Here is a 22,649-nt window from a genome sequence, read left to right as displayed (position 1 = left end):
TTTTAATCACTGCTCATCTATTTTTAAAGATATACGAGTAGATATTTTAAAAATCTGTATCTTTAACTTATACAAATGTACTTTCTATAGGCCATTAAATAATTTTTAGATGAAAACAAAGTTGTTACCTAGAAAAGGTTATGGCTTTATTTAAATGTTTTTACTTTGTAAAAATTTCAAAAAATTGTTGGCCTAGAAAAAAATGTTATATAACATAAACTTTAATAAATATAATGTTTTCTTCTACATATATTTACGCTTTAGTTAAAACATAGTTGATCCAATATAGTACACACAGTCATAATTACATACAAAATAGTGCAATATGAGATTTTTGCAGAATTTGTAGATTTTATAGATATATCATTAAAAAAGTGCCAACAAACTTCTTTTAATGATATATTTTTTATAATTTGTTAGTCAGATATGTAACAAAACTTTTTTGTATTTTGAATTTTTCCAATAAATTTCATATTGGCTGTAAGAGTGCTATGTGCTATACATTGGAGAAAAATGTATTCCTTGCTACTTTTTCATGTTATTCAATTTATTTTTAAAAGTAAAATTAAAATGATTTAATTCATTTGTTGTAAACTACACTTATTTCTTTTCAAAATTAAATTGTTAAACAACTATGATAATGTTTTTGAAATTACTTACTCATGTTTTATTATAATCTGAACCAAACATGTTTACAGTAATTTTACAATGTCTCACCTGAATATTGCAACTGTTCATTAATGATATACAAAAATGTTCTAAACACTATTTTTTAGTGTAATAAACTTTTGGAATATGCATTTCTTGCATGATTAAATAAGCCAACAGCTTCTGCATTGTTCATTAAATTGCGCACCGGTGAATTGTGCAAATAACATCCTGATAAGATGTCCAGAGTACGCAGAATCTGTAAAAATACAAATTATGGTGTATTTAGTTAAAAGTGTCAATCTATGTCGAAACTACAGGATCCACATTCTTTGGGAGTTTTTCCGCTCTGTTTAAGTATGGGGTACACTCTTATGTTCAGTTATGTGATCACAAATACTATATTTAAAAAGACTTGATTAACAGCTTGAATTTTTAACACTTTGCAAAACTATCAGTAGTTAAGCTTTTAATTAATTATATGTCTATGAATGTGTGCAGGACAGTGCAAAGAGTGCAAGAACTTTAACTCAATGTTTGCCATCGTATCGGGACTGGGCCACGGAGCTGTTAGCAGACTTCGGCTCAGCTGGGAGAAGCTGCCGTCCAAATACCAACGGTTGTTTAGTGATCTGCAGGATCTCATGGACCCCTCCCGCAACATGAGCAAATACCGGCAGCTGGTTAGCAGTGAGCAGTCCCAGCCCCCGATAGTGAGTTGACTTAATCTGTCTGTATATTGGGAATGCTTTTTCTCTTGAAGAATATCAAGAGAAAAAGCATGCTGCATTTTGAAGATTACAGCATTAAAAATTTTGTTTTTCATTGATACTATCAGATCATATTTTTAGTCATCACATTTAATTTCATGTATATAAAATATAAGACACTGTAAGATAAATGTAGATTGTTTTTTTTTATTTTATAAAATTAAATTAAAAATTATTTAAATCAAACTGATTATTTATCTTTTTAAAATATCAATCAGTTGAATTGCAAATTGTTTGTACCATTTTTAGTATAGTGAAAGACCTTTACTGTTATTACTAAAAAGTTGAAGAGGTCAAATTGAGCCATTTTGAACTAGATTTTGGACAAGCTGACAGCTTTTTGATGTTCAAATCTGTTGTACGTTTGCAGATCCCATTCTATCCAGTGGTGAAGAAGGATCTGACGTTTATCCATCTAGGAAATGACTCTCGGGTGGAGAATCTGGTGAACTTTGAAAAGCTACGGATGATCGCTAAGGAGGTCCGGACACTTACGAATATGTGTTCTTCTCCTTACGATCTGCTTACTATGCTGGAGCTGGGTGGGCATCCGGCGTCCAGTGCCATGGCAGCTCTTAACCAGCTGACCAACCAGACTGCACCAGGCGGTGCTACTGTAAAACGACGTAAAAAGTCCACCGCTGCACCTAATCCAAAGAAGATGTTTGAGGAGGTGAGCAATTCAGTACATTTTATAGTATAGTACTATTTAGGATGTGTAGAATGTACCTTTTTTGTATTGTTCACAGGCTAATCAATCACTAAGAAATAAAACTGTGGTAGAAAAAATAAGTCTAAGAACCTAAGGTTTAATACTGGCTTAAAACTAACCAGATATATCACAAGTAATGGTGAAGTCATGGTCTAAGTCATCCATCTTGTTCTGTAATCTGTCTCTCACTCTTATCTTGCTTAAATTACTACAGACCTGCTATTTTTATTAAACAGAGAGATTAAGATTACAAAGAGTAATGGCCATTTAAATAAAAATGAAGCCTGACCCTAGATTCCTCCCTTGACAGATTTCAGTCTTATACAGAACAGTCTTCATTGCTTGGTTCACACAGCCATTATCATGTCTATCTGGTAAGTTTTCCAGCTCAGACCATGTCAAAACTATCTTAACACAATTATAATCTAGAGATATTTTAGCCTCACTGTAGAAACCTATCTTTGTGAAGACATTTTAAACTAAATAAATAAAACTCGTCCAGAAGAATATAATTAAGTTTTACATTTCTTGACTGGAGAATGAAGATTGTAATTTAGTTTGCAATGTTTTGATGTTTGTAAACAATAAAACTTAAAATATAACGTATAACAGTTATTGTTAAGTTAAATTTATGTAGTGGATTCATTTAAAAATCAATGGTCTAAGTTTCATCTTAATACGGTTTTTGAAACTAATGTTCAAACCAGTCATCTGCACATTTATGTCTGTAAAAATGTGATTTTTATAGTACCTACTTAAATAAAGCTCTATAACCAGAAAATTAAAGTCCGCTATGTTTTGGTGGCTGCTGATTCTTGATTATTGAGTGAGGATCTAGCTAAAGTTATAAACAAGTTTTGTCAATTAACTATTTGGTTACAAAATCAAGTGCTGCAACTGACTGCAAAGCCATAAATTCAGTGATTTTAGTATGAAATGTGACAAAAAAACATTAGGAGCATCTATAATTGCTTTTGAATCTTAAGTACTGCAAACTTCTGGTTTTAGTTCATTTCTTTTTTGCTACACAAATAAATCACATCATCTCTATTTCATAGGCCCAGATGGTACGCAGAGTGAAGGCATATCTGAACAAGATGCGGGTGACGACTGATGAGGACAAGTTGCACGAGTTGTCACTGGCATGTGAAGGTGGGACCAGCAGCGGTCGGACGGGTGGTGACCACTCGGCCCCTGGCTCTGCACCGCCACGCAAACGGAATCCTTCACCCACGTTGTCCACCACAAGCAGCGCCAGCTCAGCTAGCGAAGGCAGAAAACCCACCGCACCCAAATTTGGTAAGTTGTAATCAAAGCTTACCTATTTGTAAAAGTTTAGAAATGCCAATTAAAGTTAGCACAGGGAATTTGTCTTGTGATAATCCTACTTAAAGATATGAAACTCTATTTGTCAGTTAGATTGCACTTAGTTTAGATGTTAGCTCCTAACATAATGAAACTTCTCAATTAATGAAATTTTATTAACAGACAGCTCTTGCTTTTTAGATTTCATTCAAACTTTGGAAGAAAGATAATGGTTTGCACAAATTTGTCCTGCTCAAACTCTATACATAACTAGAGCTAGCACTTTTTAATAGTACTATCCATCTTGTACTGTACTGTTACGTCTCTCCCCTATATTCTGTTATTGAATTCATTGTTTTTTAATAGAGTAGTAGAATTAAATAGAGCAATGGCTGTTCCTTTTCAAATACAAATCAACAGTTTGTTTTCAATTTTTCAACCTCAATTCATATTCTTGATACGTTTTAACAATTGTACAAACGTTCAGTAGCATACTAAACTGAAACAGTCCTTGCGAATAGTACCCCAAAGTTGTCAGTCAATTAGTTCATAATTGTGGTTGTGGAAATATTGCCGGTTTGGTTTGGTGGGGCCTTGAATAAATTTCCAGAAATAAAATATCTTTGGAATTATTAATGAGATGTATTGCAAGGACTAGTTGACTCCAACAAGAAGAAGAAAGTAGAAACAAACCACCAAAATAGTTGGAAATATTGGAGGCATCGTTCTTATATTGCTACTGCAGCAGTTCTCCCAATGACATAACTATTGCCACTTAATATGTTATTTGCAAAACATATTAATAAGATACCTATATTTATGTATAGTAACAACTGATGGTTTATTGCAACGTATGATGAGACTGATCAGTAATTTTTTGTACACATAAAACTGGCAGCAGTGTTGGGCACGGGTGTTGAGGGAGGATTCGGACACACTATCCGCTGTCAGATTATTTTGATGTGGGCTGGTCAGGGTTTAAGCTAGGATTGTATTTGTCGCATTTTGTAAAACAAGCTGAGAAAATGAGACGCTGTTGAGAGAAGCTCTAGAAAATTTGTGACGAAAGTGAGAAAGAACAACTAACAGCAACATATACATTGCATTTTGAAGATTACAGCATTAAAAATTTTGTTTTTCATTGATACTATCAGATCATATTTTTAGTCATGACATTTAATTTGATGTGTATAAAATATAAGATACTGTGCCGTGCCGCTGGCTGACGAACTGTCTGATTGGTAAACGCCTGCCTACTCTCGGATCAAAAAGTATAGATACCGGAGTTTGAACATTAACCACAAACTAAGTAACAGAGCTGAAATTATGGGAGTTACATTAAAATTTAGCTTGTTTATTTCTGCGTCCAGATGTATAAAGCAAATTATTTATGAAAATTAACAAAATCTGTTTAATAAAAGTAGTGTTAAAAACTAGTTTTAAATTGTGTTTACACAAATAAATTACCTTTAAAATAAAAATAATGACTATAAGCTCAATAATGTGACCAATGCAGAGTTATTTTTAACCGAACCCGGTTGAGAATAAAAGTTAAAATAGTTATTTTACAACAAACTTTATCCATGTAATTAAAAATTACATACTTTAAATTAGTACACTTGTGTACGTATCTTGTATAAAACTTTGGATTATAAGTTTTCCTGGTTATGAATGTTCAAAATTGCAGTTTGGTTGAAGAAAACACCAAAAATGGTATTATTTTTCGTTCTTACCAACATAAAAACATTAAATTTATTGTTTGTTAACAATTCGGGGATTTTTGTTATTAGAAACCTGTCAAAGTTTGCTGATACCAGAGTGACCTTGGCTGCTTACTATGGGCTTATCTACCCCTTTCTCACATATGCTGTAGTCATTTGGGGATGTGAAAGTGTACGTACAAAATTCGTTTTTAAACTCCAGAAAAGGGCGTTGAGAGCGGTTTTTGGGAAACCGTGTAGAACTTCTTGTAGGTCGCTTTTTAGGGAGGCAAAGGTTCTAACATTCCCATCGATTTATATCTTGTACTGCGTGACATTTGTTCACAAAAACCTCCAACTTTTCAAATCTCAAAATCCCCTACATCGTCACAATCTACGTCACTCCAATATGATTACCATTCCTGCCCATAGAACAAGTTTTTTTGAAAGACATTTATTAACCAGCGGCATTAAACTATATAATGCACTCACAGACTCTATGAAAACAAGAACAAGTCCTTCTTTTGAGAGGGAGGTCAAGCGGCATTTGGTACAGCGGGCTTACTACAGTGTCAGGGACTTTGTCGAGTGCTCTGGTCAGACTAGCTTATATTAAGCTTTATGTTAAGACTAGACACCTATGTAAGCTTTAGTTTGATTTATTTTAGCATTGACAAAAACTTTAGTGCTGTTTAAATTAATCTGACGTTTTTATATTTAATTTTATTGGGCTATTCTGAAAATAACTTAATGTAATTACGAGGGTCTTCCAGAAAGTAAAGAACGATTGCGCATCACGGGCGGCGCAGTTCCCCCACCACTGCGGTAGATAGCTTGTTCGTTAGCCACACCTTCTGCCTCAGTGTGAGCTGAGTAGCGGTACCGTGAGGTCACGTTTGCGTCTCCTGTGAAAGTTTAAAATGGCGGCGTTAATTGAAAATCCCGCCAAGTGTGAACTGCGTAGTGTGATACGGTTTCTGAATGCACAGAATGTTCGACCTATTGAAATTTATAGGCAAATTAAGGCAGTTTACGGTGACAATGCGATGAACGAGTCATCAGTGAGAAAATGGTGCATTCAATTTAAGGAAGGTCGAACTAATGTGCACGACGAGGAACGAAGTGGAAGGCCGTCACTCGTTACTGACGAGTTGGCAGCGAAAGTTGATGGAAAAATTCAACAAAACCGTCGTTTCACTTTGAGTGGTCTAGTGGAATTTTTTCCACAAATTTCAAGGTCGCTTTTGCACGAAATAGTGACTGAACGTCTTGGTTATCAGAAAATGTGTGCTCGTTGGGTGCCTAAGATTCTTACTGATGTCCACAAGACTAAACGGATGGGAGCAGCTCTTGAGTTTTTGACTCAGTATGACGAAGAAGGTGATGCGTTTCTTGACCGCATCGTAACGGGTGACGAAACTTGGGTTTCCTATCGAACCCCAGAAACAAAGCTCCAGTCAATGGAATGGCATCACTCGAATTCACCAACAAAAAACAGGAAAGAAAAACCAAATTTGAACACCAGGAAATTGATGGCAACAGTTTTTTGGGACCGAAAAGGCCTAATCCATGTGGAGTTCATGCCGAGAGGCGAAACAATCAACTCAGAGGCCTACATCGAGACCTTGCATCGGCTTCGCCGCGCTATTCAGAACAAACGACGCGGAATGCTGTCGTCGAAAGTGGTGCTGATCCACGACAATGCTCGGCCTCATTGCAGTGCACGAACCAAAGCAGAACTCAATTCTTTCAAATGGCAAATCTTCGGACACCCTCCGTATAGTCCAGATCTGGCTCCGAGTGACTATCACTTGTTTCCAAAGTTGAAAGTGTTTTTAGGCGGAAAAAAACTTTTTGGGTGAAGAAGACCTCAAAGAAGGAGTAAAAACGTGGCTTCATTCCTTGGCGGCAGAACAGTATAACGTCGGTATAGAAAAACTGGTGCCACGCTACAACAAGTGCCTTGACAGTTCCGGCGATTTTGTAGAAAAATAGAGTAAGTTTATAAGTATTTATAAATAAATTTTCATGCTCTTATCTTTTGTTTTTATTGACTTATAACAAAACGTTCTTTACTTTCTGGAAGACCCTCGTAACTATTACATAATATTGTTGACGCTATTTTGCAGTGTTCTACTGTCTGACAATAAAGAATTTCTGATTTCTGAATTTGCTCTATATGTCTAGATGCAGAAGTAAACAAGCTAAATTTTAATTTAAGTCCTGTAATTTTTGCTGAACTAGTTAGTTTGTAGTTAACATTCAAACTAGATTATCTATACCAGAGTGTCGGTATAGAAAAACTGGTGCCACGCTACAACAAGTGCCTTGACAGTTCCGGCGATTTTGTAGAAAAATAGAGTAAGTTTATAAGTATTTATAAATAAATTTTCATGCTCTTATCTTTTGTTTTTATTGACTTATAACAAAACGTTCTTTACTTTCTGGAAGACCCTCGTAACTATTACATAATATTGTTGACGCTATTTTGCAGTGTTCTACTGTCTGACAATAAAGAATTTCTGATTTCTGAATTTGCTCTATATGTCTAGATGCAGAAGTAAACAAGCTAAATTTTAATTTAAGTCCTGTAATTTTTGCTGAACTAGTTAGTTTGTAGTTAACATTCAAACTAGATTATCTATACCAGAGTGTCTCAAAGTGTGGTCTGCGGACTTTGAGGGATCCACAGAACTAATTTACAAAATTTGGACAAATATATAGACTGCTGTTAATAAACGTCTTTATTGTATGTTTTAAATAAAAGCACGTTCTACTCAGAAGACTAATGTTTCACCAAATCAAGTACAGATTGAGAGGAAGGGGAAGCAATGAGTCATGCGGGATGTGACAAAACAAAACATCCAATTCACTCACTCACTAGTGACTAGTAGGCGTTAACACTTCAGGTGTTTACAGTACAGTGTCTCTGTTTGTCTCTTATATACATAATAATTATTTCATGTATAGTATAAAATTGAGTGTAGTCCTCTAGTAATCAGTAAAGTGCACAAAGAAATAAGATTCATTTCAATATCAAACGACACAGTGAAGTGAAGAGTTGAAGATATGTATGAAAATGTGCAATTATTTTCACGTTTGAAATCTACGGAGTTTTTTTGCATTACAACCAGACAAGAGTACAGACTTAATCGGTAAATCTCACTTGCTAGATTTTGTCCATTACAAACAAGAAAAATGTATAATTTAAAATCTGTTATTTTGTCAAGAGGTAAAACAACAATGCAAATAATGTCTTTTAAGCTCTCAATAGTTATATATTTTAAAATGATGGAATAAATATGTAGGATTAATTACTGATGGATCTGGAGCGATGGCGGGTCACAAAACTGGATTAATCTCTGAAGTGATGCAAGTAGTGCCAACGTCAATTGGACATACGTAGAGAAGCCCTGGTAGTGAAGAAAATGTCAACTGAGCTTAAAACTGTATTTGATGAACTCGTCGTCAAAATTGTCAACTTTAGTCATGACATTTTTTCCCAGCTATGTCAGGAAATGGGAAGAAAATATGAACACCTGTTTTTACACCCAGAGGTTCACTGACTTTCTTGAGGAAAGGTTCTCAAGCGTTTTTCAAAATTGCTGATGACCGAAGAATATATTTCTTTTTGATCGAAAACACAAAAAGTTTATGTAAGAGAAAAAGTTCATGGCTTTGCAAAATTGTGTACATGGAAGATTTATTTACTCATTTGAATCATGGTGCAAGGATCTGATACTAACATATTCTTCGTAGGAGAAGACAAAATCGAAGCAATGATTGAAAAACTGAAGTTGTTCTTTTACAAAACTCTATTTTTTACCAAGAGCCCAATACCATCCCATTTTGAAACTTTGTTTACAGCTTGACCTAATAACAGACTACTAAATTGTGAGATTTTTCAAATTTGTTTTTTTACTAGATAATGAAAGAAAGTATGTTTCAGGGTCAGCATCACCACAGTCTGTGAGGAAGCTACTGTCGCTGAGTGAAACCAGCAAGACGCGTCCACACCAGCCCCGCCACCCGCCCCATCCACTTGCATCCCCTGCACCATCCCCCGGCTCACCCCGCCGGCTGGGTGGAGGCAGGGGACACTCCCACGAGCGCTCGCACTCCGATACACCACCTGTACCCCTTCTCTATCACCCGGACCACCCTCCACCATTGCTCAGCTCTGTGGATCTGAACGCAGAGAGTAGCAGCGTTACCAGTCTCTCCAACCTGCCTCTGCGCAAGACTCTCACCTCAGGTCAGCCACTAAACTGTTTGTTACATCATACTGTATAGATATTTTTGTTGAACTATGTCATTGACTTGGTTTGTGGAATGGTAATAAACTGTGTTATAAGTGTCTTGAAGAATGGTCATTAGTTTGAATTTGTTATCTTTGCATGTTTTGGGATTTTTTCTCCAGTTTATATTTTGTACTCAATAGACATTATATATTGTGTATTATTATTTGCGATACAAAAAGTAGTAGTAACTCTAAAGTACTGTATTGTTTGGTAGGTTCGGTGACTTCTAGTGATTCTGGTCATTCCACTCAGCTGGACTCCCATTCCAACAGTTCTGTGGAGGCAGGAGGTATTGGGGGCACCTCACCTCCACACCGGCGTCACTCTGTCATGCAACCCCCAGGTACTCTCAGTGCTTTAACAGAACTGGACAAAGGGTGGTATCTTGCTCTATCCTGCCTGGGTGCTACATGCTCATTGTGGTCTTTGGTACTATATCTTGTACAACATTGTTCTGTGTCAGAATCACATTTTATCGTTATGGTTTCACTACTCATTCCGCCAATATAGATTGATTTCATGAATATTTACAGAATGATGTAGAATTATATTAACAAATGTTGAGTTAATATTTTGTTTACATACTTACTGCCAGTATGTATATAGTGTTTGTATAACATTTGATCATCCTAAAATTACATTGTTACAAACGTCAAAGATATCTATGAAGAACTTGTTAAAAGAACATTAATTTCAAATATTTGCAAGGATTTTAATAAATTAAAATTAACCTGGATTCTTATTATCTGATTCTTAGTTACAAAAAAAATGCAAAATACTTCAATTACTATAAAGATTTTTAAGCTTTTGATAATAATGATGATGTAATTTACTTTGTCTAATTTCATTGATAAAATGTCTTTAATCACGTTCACAAAAACTGCTTATTTCCGGACTTATGAGTAATAATCCACCTATACTAAAGTAACAGAAAGAAAAATTATGTATTCTAACCAAGATAAGCATAGTTCTACCAGCAAATGAAATAATTATAGAATTGGAATGTCATTTTGACCAAGAAAATACAATAAACTCTAATGACGTGAAAAACTGTAAATCCTCACCTGAGCAATATTTCTGGTGCTTGCATGGCATGAGTCAATCCAGCTGTTGACTGTTACCCTTCCATGTCAATTGGTGTACAATACTGAGTATAATATACTTACTTGCAGCTACAATGTAAAAATGAATGGGCTTTATGTTTTTGTTATTGGGAGAGAATTATATAACTGTGAAAAGTAACAAATTATATATATTGTACAATTTTGTAATCAATCACTAATTCTTAATGCTGAAATCATCTTCGTGAAAGATAAGCCAGCCCTCCATTAACATGTTTTTCACTTGAAATATTTCATATAATAGCCACATTGTTTGTGAGTAAGTTTGTTACATGAAAATAAAACAAAGAATTGTCATACAGATGTGTACAAAGACGTGCATGGGGAGCCAGTGGCAGGAGGGGCGCAAGGGCAATCATTGTGTGTGGATTATTAATACTGTTATGTAAATTTATGTTTTGTAAATAATCTCAACATGTACTATCCTTCTGAACTGTTTACCATTGATGTCTAAAAGTGTTGTAACCATCAGTGTTGACCATAAATTGTGATGTACCCGCCTTTTCTTATATAAGGTAACCTAACATTCTCCACATTAGTGCTGTCTACTTGTACGCACTGACAAGCTAATATCTTTGTCAGTATATATGTTAACTTTGAGGGACAATTTTTTAAACTTGGTCACTTAAGACTTTTAAATTTGTTTTAGTCTTATTTGGTAAATGGTATATTAAAGTTTCTGGGGCTTTAGTAGTGCAAAAATACAATTTTATGATAATTGTGCCAAACATGTCACAGTTGACATGTTAAATTTTATACTTCCACATTAAATTTAAATAAATGTAATGTGGAAGTATAAAAAATGTCTTTTCCATTAAAAGGTATGACAGGTTTGTTGCTCCCAGCTTGTGTAAGCGTATCTTTAAAGTGGTTGTGTTCACTTATGCGTTGACAGATTTTGTTGAAATAAGTACCGTTGGAATTTGTTATAAAAATTTTAAGATAGTTAGTTGGTATCTTGTAAAATTTTTCTAATTTATGTAAAACAGCTGATACTTTAAAAAAAATGTTTGTTGTTCTCGCCTTGTGCAAGCGTACTTTTAAAATGTTCTTGCTCGCATTGCATTGACGAATTTTGTTGAAATAAGTACCGTTGAAGTTGCAATGAAATTGCTCAAAGGTGTCTGGTACTTTGTTTACAACTATACGGGAATATTGGTTATTTGACTTTAAATATTAGACGCCATTTTATTAATTTGAAAGAAAATAACACTATTATTTTTTTTATTTTTTACTTACCGTATCTATTTAAACCTATATACCAAATTTGGTTTCCTTATCTTAAATTATATAGCTTAAATAGCTCTAGAGATGATAATTTTTAATAAAAAATTGCGGCCAGCGGCTCAACACTTTTTTATCTACATTTATAGGACATTTTTGCATAAAATGGTGAATATTATCCCCCACAGTAGTTTGTGACACTTTTTTTGTGAACACCCTGTATATAACATGGATTATGGGTTACACTATTTTTTTCATATTGATAAATTTGTTGTTTCTCATTTCTTAAGGCCATATCCATAATGTCTGAACAAGAAACCTAGTATTTATTTTTATAATTATTTTGGAATACACATAATTTAAATTATCAAAAAGCTCTATTCTTTTAAACTATGATTAAATATTATTTTAGTTATCTGCCCTAAATAAACAAGGCTTTAAATTTTGTTTGAAAGCCAGGAATTGTTACTAGTTGATAGGGAGATACTTACCTTGAAAACTTATCTTCTAGGGTCCACTGATTGAAAGAACACATAAAAGTACACATATTTTACACACAATTAAAAATGTTCAATTGCACTACAATATTTTTCAACCAGGGAGAACATTCTAGTTGTCTGCCGTGTTGCCCCTGCTTCCCACATTGACTCTACAACCCAAAGTGAATAGACAACTAGAACGTTCTCTACTGGTTGAGAAATATTGCTGTGCAATTGAACATTTTTAATTGTGTGTACAATGTGCGTACTTGTTTTCGTTAAAGAAATACAAAAGTATGGCAGTACAAGTGAAGCGAGGTGTGGGGTGAAAATATGTGGATTGCATGCTGGGACTCATGCCTTGCTTGTGTCTATGTTGGTGTAGGCTATGTAGCAGTGAGGCCACCTTTCCCGCATGCTGTGCCAGTGTTGCCACCTCTACCACACCCACCAGGTGAGTACCCTTGCTTGCGGGCGGACCTTCTCGCTTGAGCAAACACTGTGATTTTGTTTGTTTCAGTATATTGAGGGCGGCATATAGGTTACAACTTGATGATATGAAGACTGTACCTGAGAAACATTATGGCTTTGCTTTGCATTATTGATTGCGCCTATATCCCTGCTGCCCCTTCTCCAATAAATATACAGGGCGTTTCAAAAAGGACTTTACAACTTTGAAAATTCATATAAATTTTATTAAACAAGGTACAGAGCTGGTTTTGGTGTTATTTTAAAGGAAAAAACTTCAAGTTTTTTTACCTTAAACTAAAGATGTTCTATGAGGCTTCCGTTGGTTATTCTGCACACATCCCATCAATATTCGATTTCTTCCCAGACTCGCACTAGCATTTCAGGTGTAACTTGCTCAGCAGCAGCGTAAATTCTTGCTCTAAGTTCAGGTAGAGTGGCCGGCAAAGGAGGTACGTACACCATATCTTTTATGAAATGCCAGAAGCATGCAATTGGCGCATCACGGCCAATCCATTGACCTGGGAAGCGGTCATTTAGAAAATCCCGGACGTCAGTCAGATAGTGTGGTGGTGCGCCATCTTGCATAAAGAAAACATTTCGTTCTCGATCATCCTCATCGATCTGTGTTATTAAAAATTGTTGCAACATATCAAGGTACACTATCCCATTGATGGTTCTCTCTTGGAATAAAAGGGGCCGTACACTTTCCTCTTGCTCAACACACAAAAAACGTTCACTTTAGGGTTATCACAAACATGTTGTAATGTTTCATGTGGATTTTCGCTGCCCCAAATCCTACAGTTATGTGTGTTTACCTTGTCACTTAAGTGAAAAGTGGACTCGTCAGAAAAGATTATGTTGTCCAAGAAATGTTCATCATCATCCACTCGATTTAACATATCCACACAGAAGTTCCTACGGGCAATCTTATCGGTGTCTTTAATTGCTTGTAAAAGCGAATATCGGTATGGTTTCAAGTGCAAACGTTTTCTTAACACACGCCAAACCGTTGTTTGTGGTACCTGCAGCTCACGAGATGCACGCCGGATCCATTTCGTAGGGTTATTTACAAAACATTGTCTCACTTGCTCAACGACTTCGTCAGATGTGCTTGGACGACCTGAGGATTTTTTATGTTTCACTGAGCACCCTGTTTTACAAAACAACTATGCCACTCATAAATTGTAGGCCTACTAGGAGGATCTTTAGCGTACTTGGTACGAAAATTATGCTGAACTTTTGTCGCAGACTTCGATTCTTCAAACCAAAACACACAACTAGCACGCTCCGGTCCAGTGAAGGCAGCCATGTTTAACGTAACTGTCACTAGCGCTTGTGCGGCGCGATTAGGCACTAGCGGACTACGCAAGTCAAAACTTGAACTGTTTTCCTTTAAAACAACACCAAAACCAGCTCTGTACCTTGTTTAATAAATTTTATATGAATTTTGAAAGTTGTAAAGTCCTTTTTGAAACGCCCTGTATACGGACCATCTCATACATTTCAATATGTAGTTTATACCAAACCTACTGGTGTGGTTAAAGGTAGCTCTGTCCTGTTTTTAACAAGCCCTACTTCTAAAAAATTGTTAGAACTTGATATCAAAACTGACAACACTACAATAAAATTATGTATATTTAAACAAATTTTAATTAATAGATAAAATTTAGTCAAAATTGTTTACTATTGTTATAATGATTCTAATGGTTCTAGCAGGTATTATTTATCATCAAAAATTCTCTTTTACTAGCCTTTTGTAGTTAATCCAAAGATCTACGAGTGTGATAATAACAGTTTACGTTTCATATAGTTTTACTATGTCACCCCTAACTACAGAGACATTTATAAACAAGCAACAGTTAATTTATTTACTTATTAGAAACAAACGACCTCTAAGTTACTCATTTAAATGAAATTAATTAAGTTATTTTGGACACTAAATGTAGACTTGATACTAAATTTAATTAATAACAGTTGATGAAGAACGTAATGTATGCCTTTGTTTACCAGACTTTTGGCAGGATTTGAACATAAGTAGTTTAATACCACATTACCAGGTCTCATCTCGCACTGCTATAAACATTCGATGATTTGAGGAAACTGAATTATCAATTATCCAAATACACTTTTTTGCATGGTCGTCACTTTCCCTCAGAAATTGGCATTTGTAACACAACTATTCAGTATTTTTATTCTATTCCAAAAAAATGTGTGAAGCTTTCTCACCTTCAACACATGAAGTTTCACTCTCATATAGCAAAACACCTTTTAAACTTTTGGGATGATCTTCATATAATCATTCTAATTGATTATAATCCCTTCCTCAATCTTTCACTTTTTAAATATATAGCTTTTATAAAAACCCCTACTGAAGTACGTTTAGGGCCACAGCGGTTTAATTATTAGTATTTTCTCTCAATCAGTTTCCTGTTTTAATTGATTTTAGTTAGATAGTTTCTTATAAAATATTATTAAGATTAAATTTTTGTTTTTGTTTTTTTATCCTCTATTATATATGAGTTGTTTAGAATATCTAGTCAGATCATATCCGTAGTAAACTCTTACACAATATTCCATTAATAACGTTAGAGTTATGAAATAATGATTGTAGGACATTTATTAACCTTACTGCAGGATTTCTATAGGATAACTTTGAAAAATGTTTAAGGTATCATAAATTAAATAATTGTTGAACAAATGTTATTGAAAAATTTTAAATATCAGATGTAATTGTTGATTTCCTTTATTTTACAACAAATTTATTGGCTATGGCTGTATGCTCAAATAAATAAGAGTAAACCTGCACATGACTGAAAACAATGTGGAATATATATATATACTGGGTGTCCCACGAAGAGGTTTAAACGTTTGATTTTATATTACTTGCCCATTTATGCACTGAACATTTTCAAAGTACACAATTCATTAAATATTTTTTTTAATATTCTGTGAAAATTTCAGCTCTCTAGCAATTGTTGAAACAAAATGGTGGCAATTTGAAAAACTGTACTTTAAAAACAGTAAAAAAACAGTATTTTTGCTTTATAAATTATTTCTTGTCATATTCTAGAGAAATAACGCATTTAAATCAGACAATTGGAACATAGCCTATTAAAAAACCTACAATTATAGTTCACAATCATTCGAACTGTAATCCATCCACATTGACACACTGATAACAGTGCTTAATAAATGAATTGTAAGCTCTTACAAAAAAATTCTACAGTATCCAGTATCAATTGATTGTTTTATTTTCTCATCATTGTTGAAGCTACGATTATAAACTTGTTCCTTTAAGTAACCCCATAGAAAGAAACACAGTTAACTCTGGGAATCGGGGTGGCTAATCGAAAAAAATCACAACCAATCCAACGGCCATGAAGGTTGTCATTTAGTAATCGCTTGACAGGATTTGCAAAATAAGGGGGAGCACAACCTTGTTGGAAGATAGCTTGATCCATTTCTGGAACAGTAAAATGAGGCAAAACTTCTTCATTTAAAACCTGTTCATACATATTCTCAGTCATTGTACTATCTTAAGATAAATGTACTATCTCAGTCATAAATGTCTTAAGAAAGCACCCTATTACAACTTACAGCTGCCCAAACAGTAATTCCTCTTGATTTGAGTAGAGTCTGTTCAAGAATGTGTGGATTACCAGTGCTGTAACAATTACAATTACGCCTATTTACAGCACCATTGTCGTAGAAAGTGGACTCTGAAAAAACAATTTCAGTATGCCAATTAGGATCTAGCTCATAAAACTCAATGATAAGAGAACAAAATTCCACTCTCCTATCCGTATCATCTTCAAGAAGATTATGGACTAGGTGACTTTTGTAAAATTTAATTTTGTTTTTCTCAATTATTCTCTGTACTGAAGACTTTGCAACAAAGTTCAATTTTCCTTAGTGATTTCGGTTAACCTGGAGAGTGGAGCATTGATGCGCTTACTAGTACTTCTCTTTCCTCATTTGATCCTTTAGAGTACTTTTTTACGACACTTCCAGTTTCTAACAAAATATTGTTCCACTTAGTTATTGTTGGATTGCTAGGTGGTTCAACTCCTGGGTAGGTAACCTGAAATTGTCTAATTGCTTCTGTAATGTTGCCAAAGGCAATACCCCACACACAACACTTCACTTTTTGTTCAACATTAAAAGCCATTTCTCGAACTTCAATATCAGTAAAACTGTAATGGAGTAGATTAGGTTATTTTTTTATAGCACCAGCAATATTCTTCAATCAAACAGCTATTTTCAACAAAGAGCGTTATTAAACAGCTGTTCTTTAAAACTGCAACACATTAACCAAATCACATTATTCAAGAAATGAATTTTTATAGGAAGCAAAATGGAAAATTGACACCAACTTGTTTCTACAATTGTTAGGAAGCTTTAATTTTCACAAAATATTTTTAAAACCTACTTTATTAATTGTGTAGAGTTTGAAAATGTTCAAAAAAGGATAATTAGTGTTACGTTTGTATGCTAAATAAATGTGAGGAAATGTATGTGATGTAGTGTGTGGAGTACCACGCCTGCGCCACCAGCCGCCACCCGTCTACAGCGTGGCAGCGCAGCTGGCGGCCAGACAGCACCGGCTGGGCCGCGCACACTCACATGAGGGCGTAACTTCTCATCACCCCCACTACCCTCATGATGAGGACGGTATGTAGAAGCCATAGTGCTAGTACTGTAAATGATATAACTTCTCCCTTGTAAAGAATATTATTGCCAACATCAAACTTTACATGTTTTTACTGTTTTCACTTGTACCAATAAAACTGTTGGAACCATAAAATAAAATAAAATCTATATTTACATAATTTGATAGTATTTACTTCTTGTATTAACAACAAAATCTACAGCGTTTTCTTGCAATAAGTACCAAACTAAAACACTTTATTACTATTTAGACATGAATACAATACTTTGAATGTTTTTGATAATATGTAATACGAATGAAATTTGAATAACAAAATAATCACACACCCATTGGCATAAACAACAGTAGATGCGATCTTCTTTGTTCGGCCGCTTATCTGATTCAAGTTGTCTGTTTTTATCACTTAATAATACAGTGTGTACAAAATTATTGTGTCATGTTAAACCATTGCTGTCCAGCCTAGGCTGTCACGTGAATCAACTTTCTAGGTTTAATCATTTTCAAAATAAATTTTTGTATTTTGAAAGTTTAGGGTTGTAAAATAATTAGCAGCAGTCTTTTGACTCTTCCAGAAGCCAGCTCATCAACCTTTAATTGTATAGTTTTCAAATTTTTCAACCTTACTTTATTGTCAGGTGATAGTAAGATTCTGTCTATATATTCGCATTTGTCTTTTGTCACAAAATCTTTGAAAATTAGATTGATTCCTTCAAAATAAGCCAAGCTATTATTTTCCTTTTAGTAGCATTATGGTCTAATTCTTCATGGTAAGAAATATTTGTGTGTAATGTAGAACTTAAAAACTATGACTTCTAATGCAAGACCGTAATAGTAACATGCACAATAACAATGAATCAATTCTTTTTTTTAATTATTTGTTTCAATTTTCTATATTTCTATACAACCATTATAATTATTATAGTTCTAATGTGCAATGTAAAATTGGATATCTTAAAGTATTATTATACAATACAATTTTGAGCAATTTCTTGTCATAGAAAACTTTTGTATTGTACAAATTTTACTTTCCCTCTTCACTATTATCAACATGTATTATTAAATGAAATATTGTGTCCTCAGATGACGAAGACGTGCAAGTGTCCGCAGTCTGAGCCCAACTGATCAACGAATTTACTACTCAGTCACTACTTTAGTTGTCGTTGCATGGTTGTCGTACGTCGCTCCCCTACCCCACATTCCAGGCAGCCCAGTGTATAGTATAATAATGTATCAGTTAGATGAGTGTCACGCCTAAAATTTCGTTTTTGATATTCAACAGGTTTTCAACCTTTTTGAAAGTAGTTGCGGATCTGCCATTAATATGAGAGCTTCCCATCTTTCTTCCTCATGAATAATGAATACAGTTTGTACCATGAAAGCATTTATTGACCAAAATGTGGCCTGCCTTATCCTTCAATCCTTCCTCCCACCCGACTCACAATACTTTGTTTTACAAGAAACATTTATGACTGTAATATAATCGTATCCACTTATGTTGAAGTGCTTATAATTTAACCCCACGTTGACATAAAAATATGATTACATTTTTTTACCTTAACTTGATTAAAATTAATATTTTATTTTCGGTGCCATTACTTAGAATGTGTATATTATTTTTGAAATTTGTAAGATAAATAATTTGAACTATTAAACCAAAGAAGGACCTGATCGCTTTGTACAATCTCAATATATAAAGAAGACTTGGATATTTTTTTATGGTTAAGAAACATAACAAATGGATTTTATTTTGCGTCTGGTAGATGTAAATAAAACATAGTAACTTGTCATAGTTTTGTATGTGTAGTAGGACAGAATCAGTGGTATGTGTTAAACTCAGTTTGGAGGCTAGCTTCAATTTGGAAACTAATATGCGAGGTGAGATTGTCAATATTCAAACTACAACTACTCATTAATAAATCAAGTTTACCAATGTTTTTAGCTGTTTCGGTATAACATCATTTTATGGGATTTTATTTTTGTGCAGTCAAGGCAACAAAGTTTTCGTTATATTGTTTTATGAAAACAAACATGTTTAAAAGCTAAAGGAGTGAAAACTAGTCAGCTAATCAATAAATGTTGTTGACATGAATCAAAATTTAACAATAAATATTATGTGTATTTTAATGAAAGTTAATTCCATTTTGTGATTAACAGAAGAACAACATATCACAGGACGGGTTTCCAAGTTGAAGTAGTAAGTGGATGAGTCATCGTGAGCTTACGAAGGCACTCAGTATATCAGAACACATATCTCATAGAGTAGGTACTGTGCTCGTCTAAGCTGATCTTTCTCGCTGTCAGAATTCAACACATCACTTGCGTGGTTTGTTACGATTTTAATAATCCAAAACCAAGTCTATTAATTTTTAAATCAAGCATGTGGCATGTGGTGAATATGTAATACATTATTAAAGAATTATAAACATTTGCCAATGGAAGGTTTTTAAATACATTCTTAGTAACACTTATCAATAGCAAATGTTCTTAATTCTCATATCTCTCAAATCATCCATTGTTAGTAAGGAACTTAAAACAAGGAAGTTTATATAATGTTAGTTTTTAAATCAGTCAAAATGCTGCACAATTAATGTATTACACTTGATCAGTAAAATGATGAGAAAAGTTTCCTAAAAAAGTACTTATTTTTATTTGAAGGTTAGGTTCCATTAATAAATTAAAATTTTTTTTGTTAAACTTTGATTAGTTTGTTTCTAGTATTGTAATGATTTGTGTAACTTTTGACTGATCGATTGACAAAGTCAATCTACCATTACCGAACAAAGCACTGCAAGTAGATCAAGCCTAGAGGGCCAGAAATGTAGGATCATTGTAATGAGTAGCTTGGAAATAAGTTTAGTTTGTCTATATGCAACAGTTTGTAAAGTTTAGTTAAAGACATGTACAAACAAAAAAGAAAATTAGTTATTTGTATTTATCTTTGTATATTTTTTCCTTTATACTTTTTTGAACTGTACAATATCAGATTATTGTTTATAGATTCTATTTATTCGGGTCGTATTTAGTCGTTAAGTACAGCCAGCTATGTTCATTACTGTGTGAATTATTTATTATTATTGTGATTTAAGTTTCAAGCTTTGTGCTTGGTTTTGCTCTCTTTTTAATTTAAGTCTTGCCACAAAAAAAGTAATTTAATGTAAAAAGATTTACAAGGACAATTTTTACTTGAAATATTTGAGTGGTAACACGAAACCAAGTTTATTTATCCACCTGTTTATGGTTAAATGATCAAATTGACTGCTACTTTTCTAATTTATTAACCGTGTCGTGTAATACAGTCCTGATGCTGGTTATTTTTCAGCATGTTTCTTTGTGATAATTGTATTTTGTAGAAAATGTTGAAGTATTATAATCGTTGTTAAATATTTGAGGTATTCACAATCTATTGTTTCTAATTTTAATATTAATTTATGGTTTATATATTGTTGATAGCCTTGGACATTTATTTTATTTTTGTTTCTATATTGTATATACAATAGTGTAATTGAGATTTTGTACAATTCTATGGATACAATATGCAGTCAGACCCTTTCTGGAGGTTCGCTGCATATATAGTGTCTGTATTATGTTAGTGTAGTATGAATGTGAATAAAGTATATCTCAAACTCAATTTATCGTAGTGAATTTACTTAATACCAAAATACTTGTCCTTCACTATTGAAATATCAACAATTCCAATGCAATTAGAGTTATTGCAAAGGATAAATTAAAGTTGGTATATACATTTTTTGGCATAAAAATTATATTGTTATTGTAATAAAATTACATAAATTGCGAACTGTCCTGTTCCAATAACATTCATTTTGACTAATATTTTGGGTAACAATGATTTTGGGTGCAAATTATTCTTTTCTCACTAATATGTTTTTTTAAGGTTTAAACATAAATTGAAAATCAAGGAAGCACTTTTAAAAGATGCCAAAAATGAGGGGGAAAAAATTAGTAGAATAACACTTCAAGGAATTAAAATTTAAATAGTTTGATTGTTCACTCTTTCGAAGGTTGCCACAATAAAAATCTAAACTTACTTTGTTCAAAAACAAAAAGTTTAGAAAATTACTATATTATAAGTTCAGTTTCTGAGCCATAATTTTAGAGAGGGCCTTAAAGATCTTTCAATAAACTGCTGAGCTTTTGAATTGAAGAATGCAAAAAATAAAATAAGAAAATGCAACCTTACAATTGTAGCCGAAAATAATGTTGGGCCTAATCGAACAATCCTAGAAGGTGAAAAACCACAAAAAGAAGACTTTATTGATAAAAACACTAGTAAGACTGATCCTAAAACATTGTTTAAAACAAATCATTTCTCAAAATTTAGATGACGTAATGCAAGAACTTAATTTGAGGTTTCAAGTACTTAACAAAATTCTTTAGGATGTAGTGATGGTTCTAAAATATCAGAACGATCTGCAAGAATTACTAGATTACATTATGTAAGGTAAGAGTACGCCAGACTATCTGTCGCATAACAGGCTTCGCTTAGGTTGCATGCAAAACTTCAGATCTATAGCTCAATCTTGAAATGTTCTGCAGATAGATATACTTGCAGATAAATTGTACAGAAAAGAAATCTTTATGTCCCCTTGAGACTCAAAAGAGAAATTATGTCTTCCTACTGGGAAACTGATTTCAATGAAGTTCAGATAAATTCCATGGTTGGTCAAGCACTATCATAGAATAGAACTCTTTTTGTCTATGTAAAAAAGAAATTGCAAGATAGTACAATCACATTTTTGTTCAATTAAGTTAAGTTCCATTTCAGTGTTCAGTGTTAAAGTGTCACCGTCTTTTAACAGTGATTTTCCACACTAATATTTAATTTAACTCTATGAATGAAAACATCTTATTTGCAAATCTGATATAATTGTACTCAATTTGTTTACAAATTTATTTATTACACACAACACCATTGTTAAAATATTCTCTAATGCTAAACCAAATCCAATGGAATGGCAAAACTTACTGTTGCCTATACAGAAATGACTTCATACAAAATTTCATGATAATTTTTTATTTAGAATTTTTTTAAATTTATGTGTTATTAAAATTGTGCACTTTTTTACTAGGTTTTAGAACCATTTTCTATCCGCATTTTCATATAATAATAGTTTAAAGTGCATAATAAGGTAGAACTACCTGCCTTTGAACTTAATGTCTATAAATAAATATGAATAAAATAAAAAATTTGTTTTATTTGAATTAGAGAATCTTTCTGATGGATTAGATAT

At 33.5% G+C, this 22,649-nt stretch overlaps 1 protein-coding gene across 6 annotated transcripts in view; it reads left to right on the top strand.

Annotated features, from left to right (window-relative positions):
- LOC124359397 (rap guanine nucleotide exchange factor 2) overlaps window positions 1-21,028 on the top strand; it is a 483,874-nt gene extending 462,846 nt beyond the window's left edge. For 5 of the 6 annotated variants that reach the window (XM_046812105.1, XM_046812108.1, XM_046812103.1 and 2 more), the window contains 8 exons: window positions 1,150-1,361; window positions 1,789-2,091; window positions 3,189-3,429; window positions 9,085-9,390; window positions 9,651-9,779; window positions 12,646-12,714; window positions 17,256-17,402; window positions 18,481-21,028. In XM_046812105.1, the coding sequence (XP_046668061.1) occupies window positions 1,150-1,361; window positions 1,789-2,091; window positions 3,189-3,429; window positions 9,085-9,390; window positions 9,651-9,779; window positions 12,646-12,714; window positions 17,256-17,402; window positions 18,481-18,512 (1,439 nt within the window). In that variant the 3' untranslated portion in view covers window positions 18,513-21,028. The remainder of the gene's footprint in view (window positions 1-1,149; window positions 1,362-1,788; window positions 2,092-3,188; window positions 3,430-9,084; window positions 9,391-9,650; window positions 9,780-12,645; window positions 12,715-17,255; window positions 17,403-18,480) is intronic. The other variant, XM_046812104.1, reaches the window with a different exon arrangement.
- Window positions 21,029-22,649: the final 1,621 nt, after the last annotated feature.

This window comes from Homalodisca vitripennis, chromosome 4 (genome assembly GCF_021130785.1).
Source record: "Homalodisca vitripennis isolate AUS2020 chromosome 4, UT_GWSS_2.1, whole genome shotgun sequence".
NCBI lineage: Eukaryota > Metazoa > Arthropoda > Insecta > Hemiptera > Cicadellidae > Homalodisca > Homalodisca vitripennis.
This window is presented reverse-complemented; position numbering and strand designations above follow the sequence as displayed.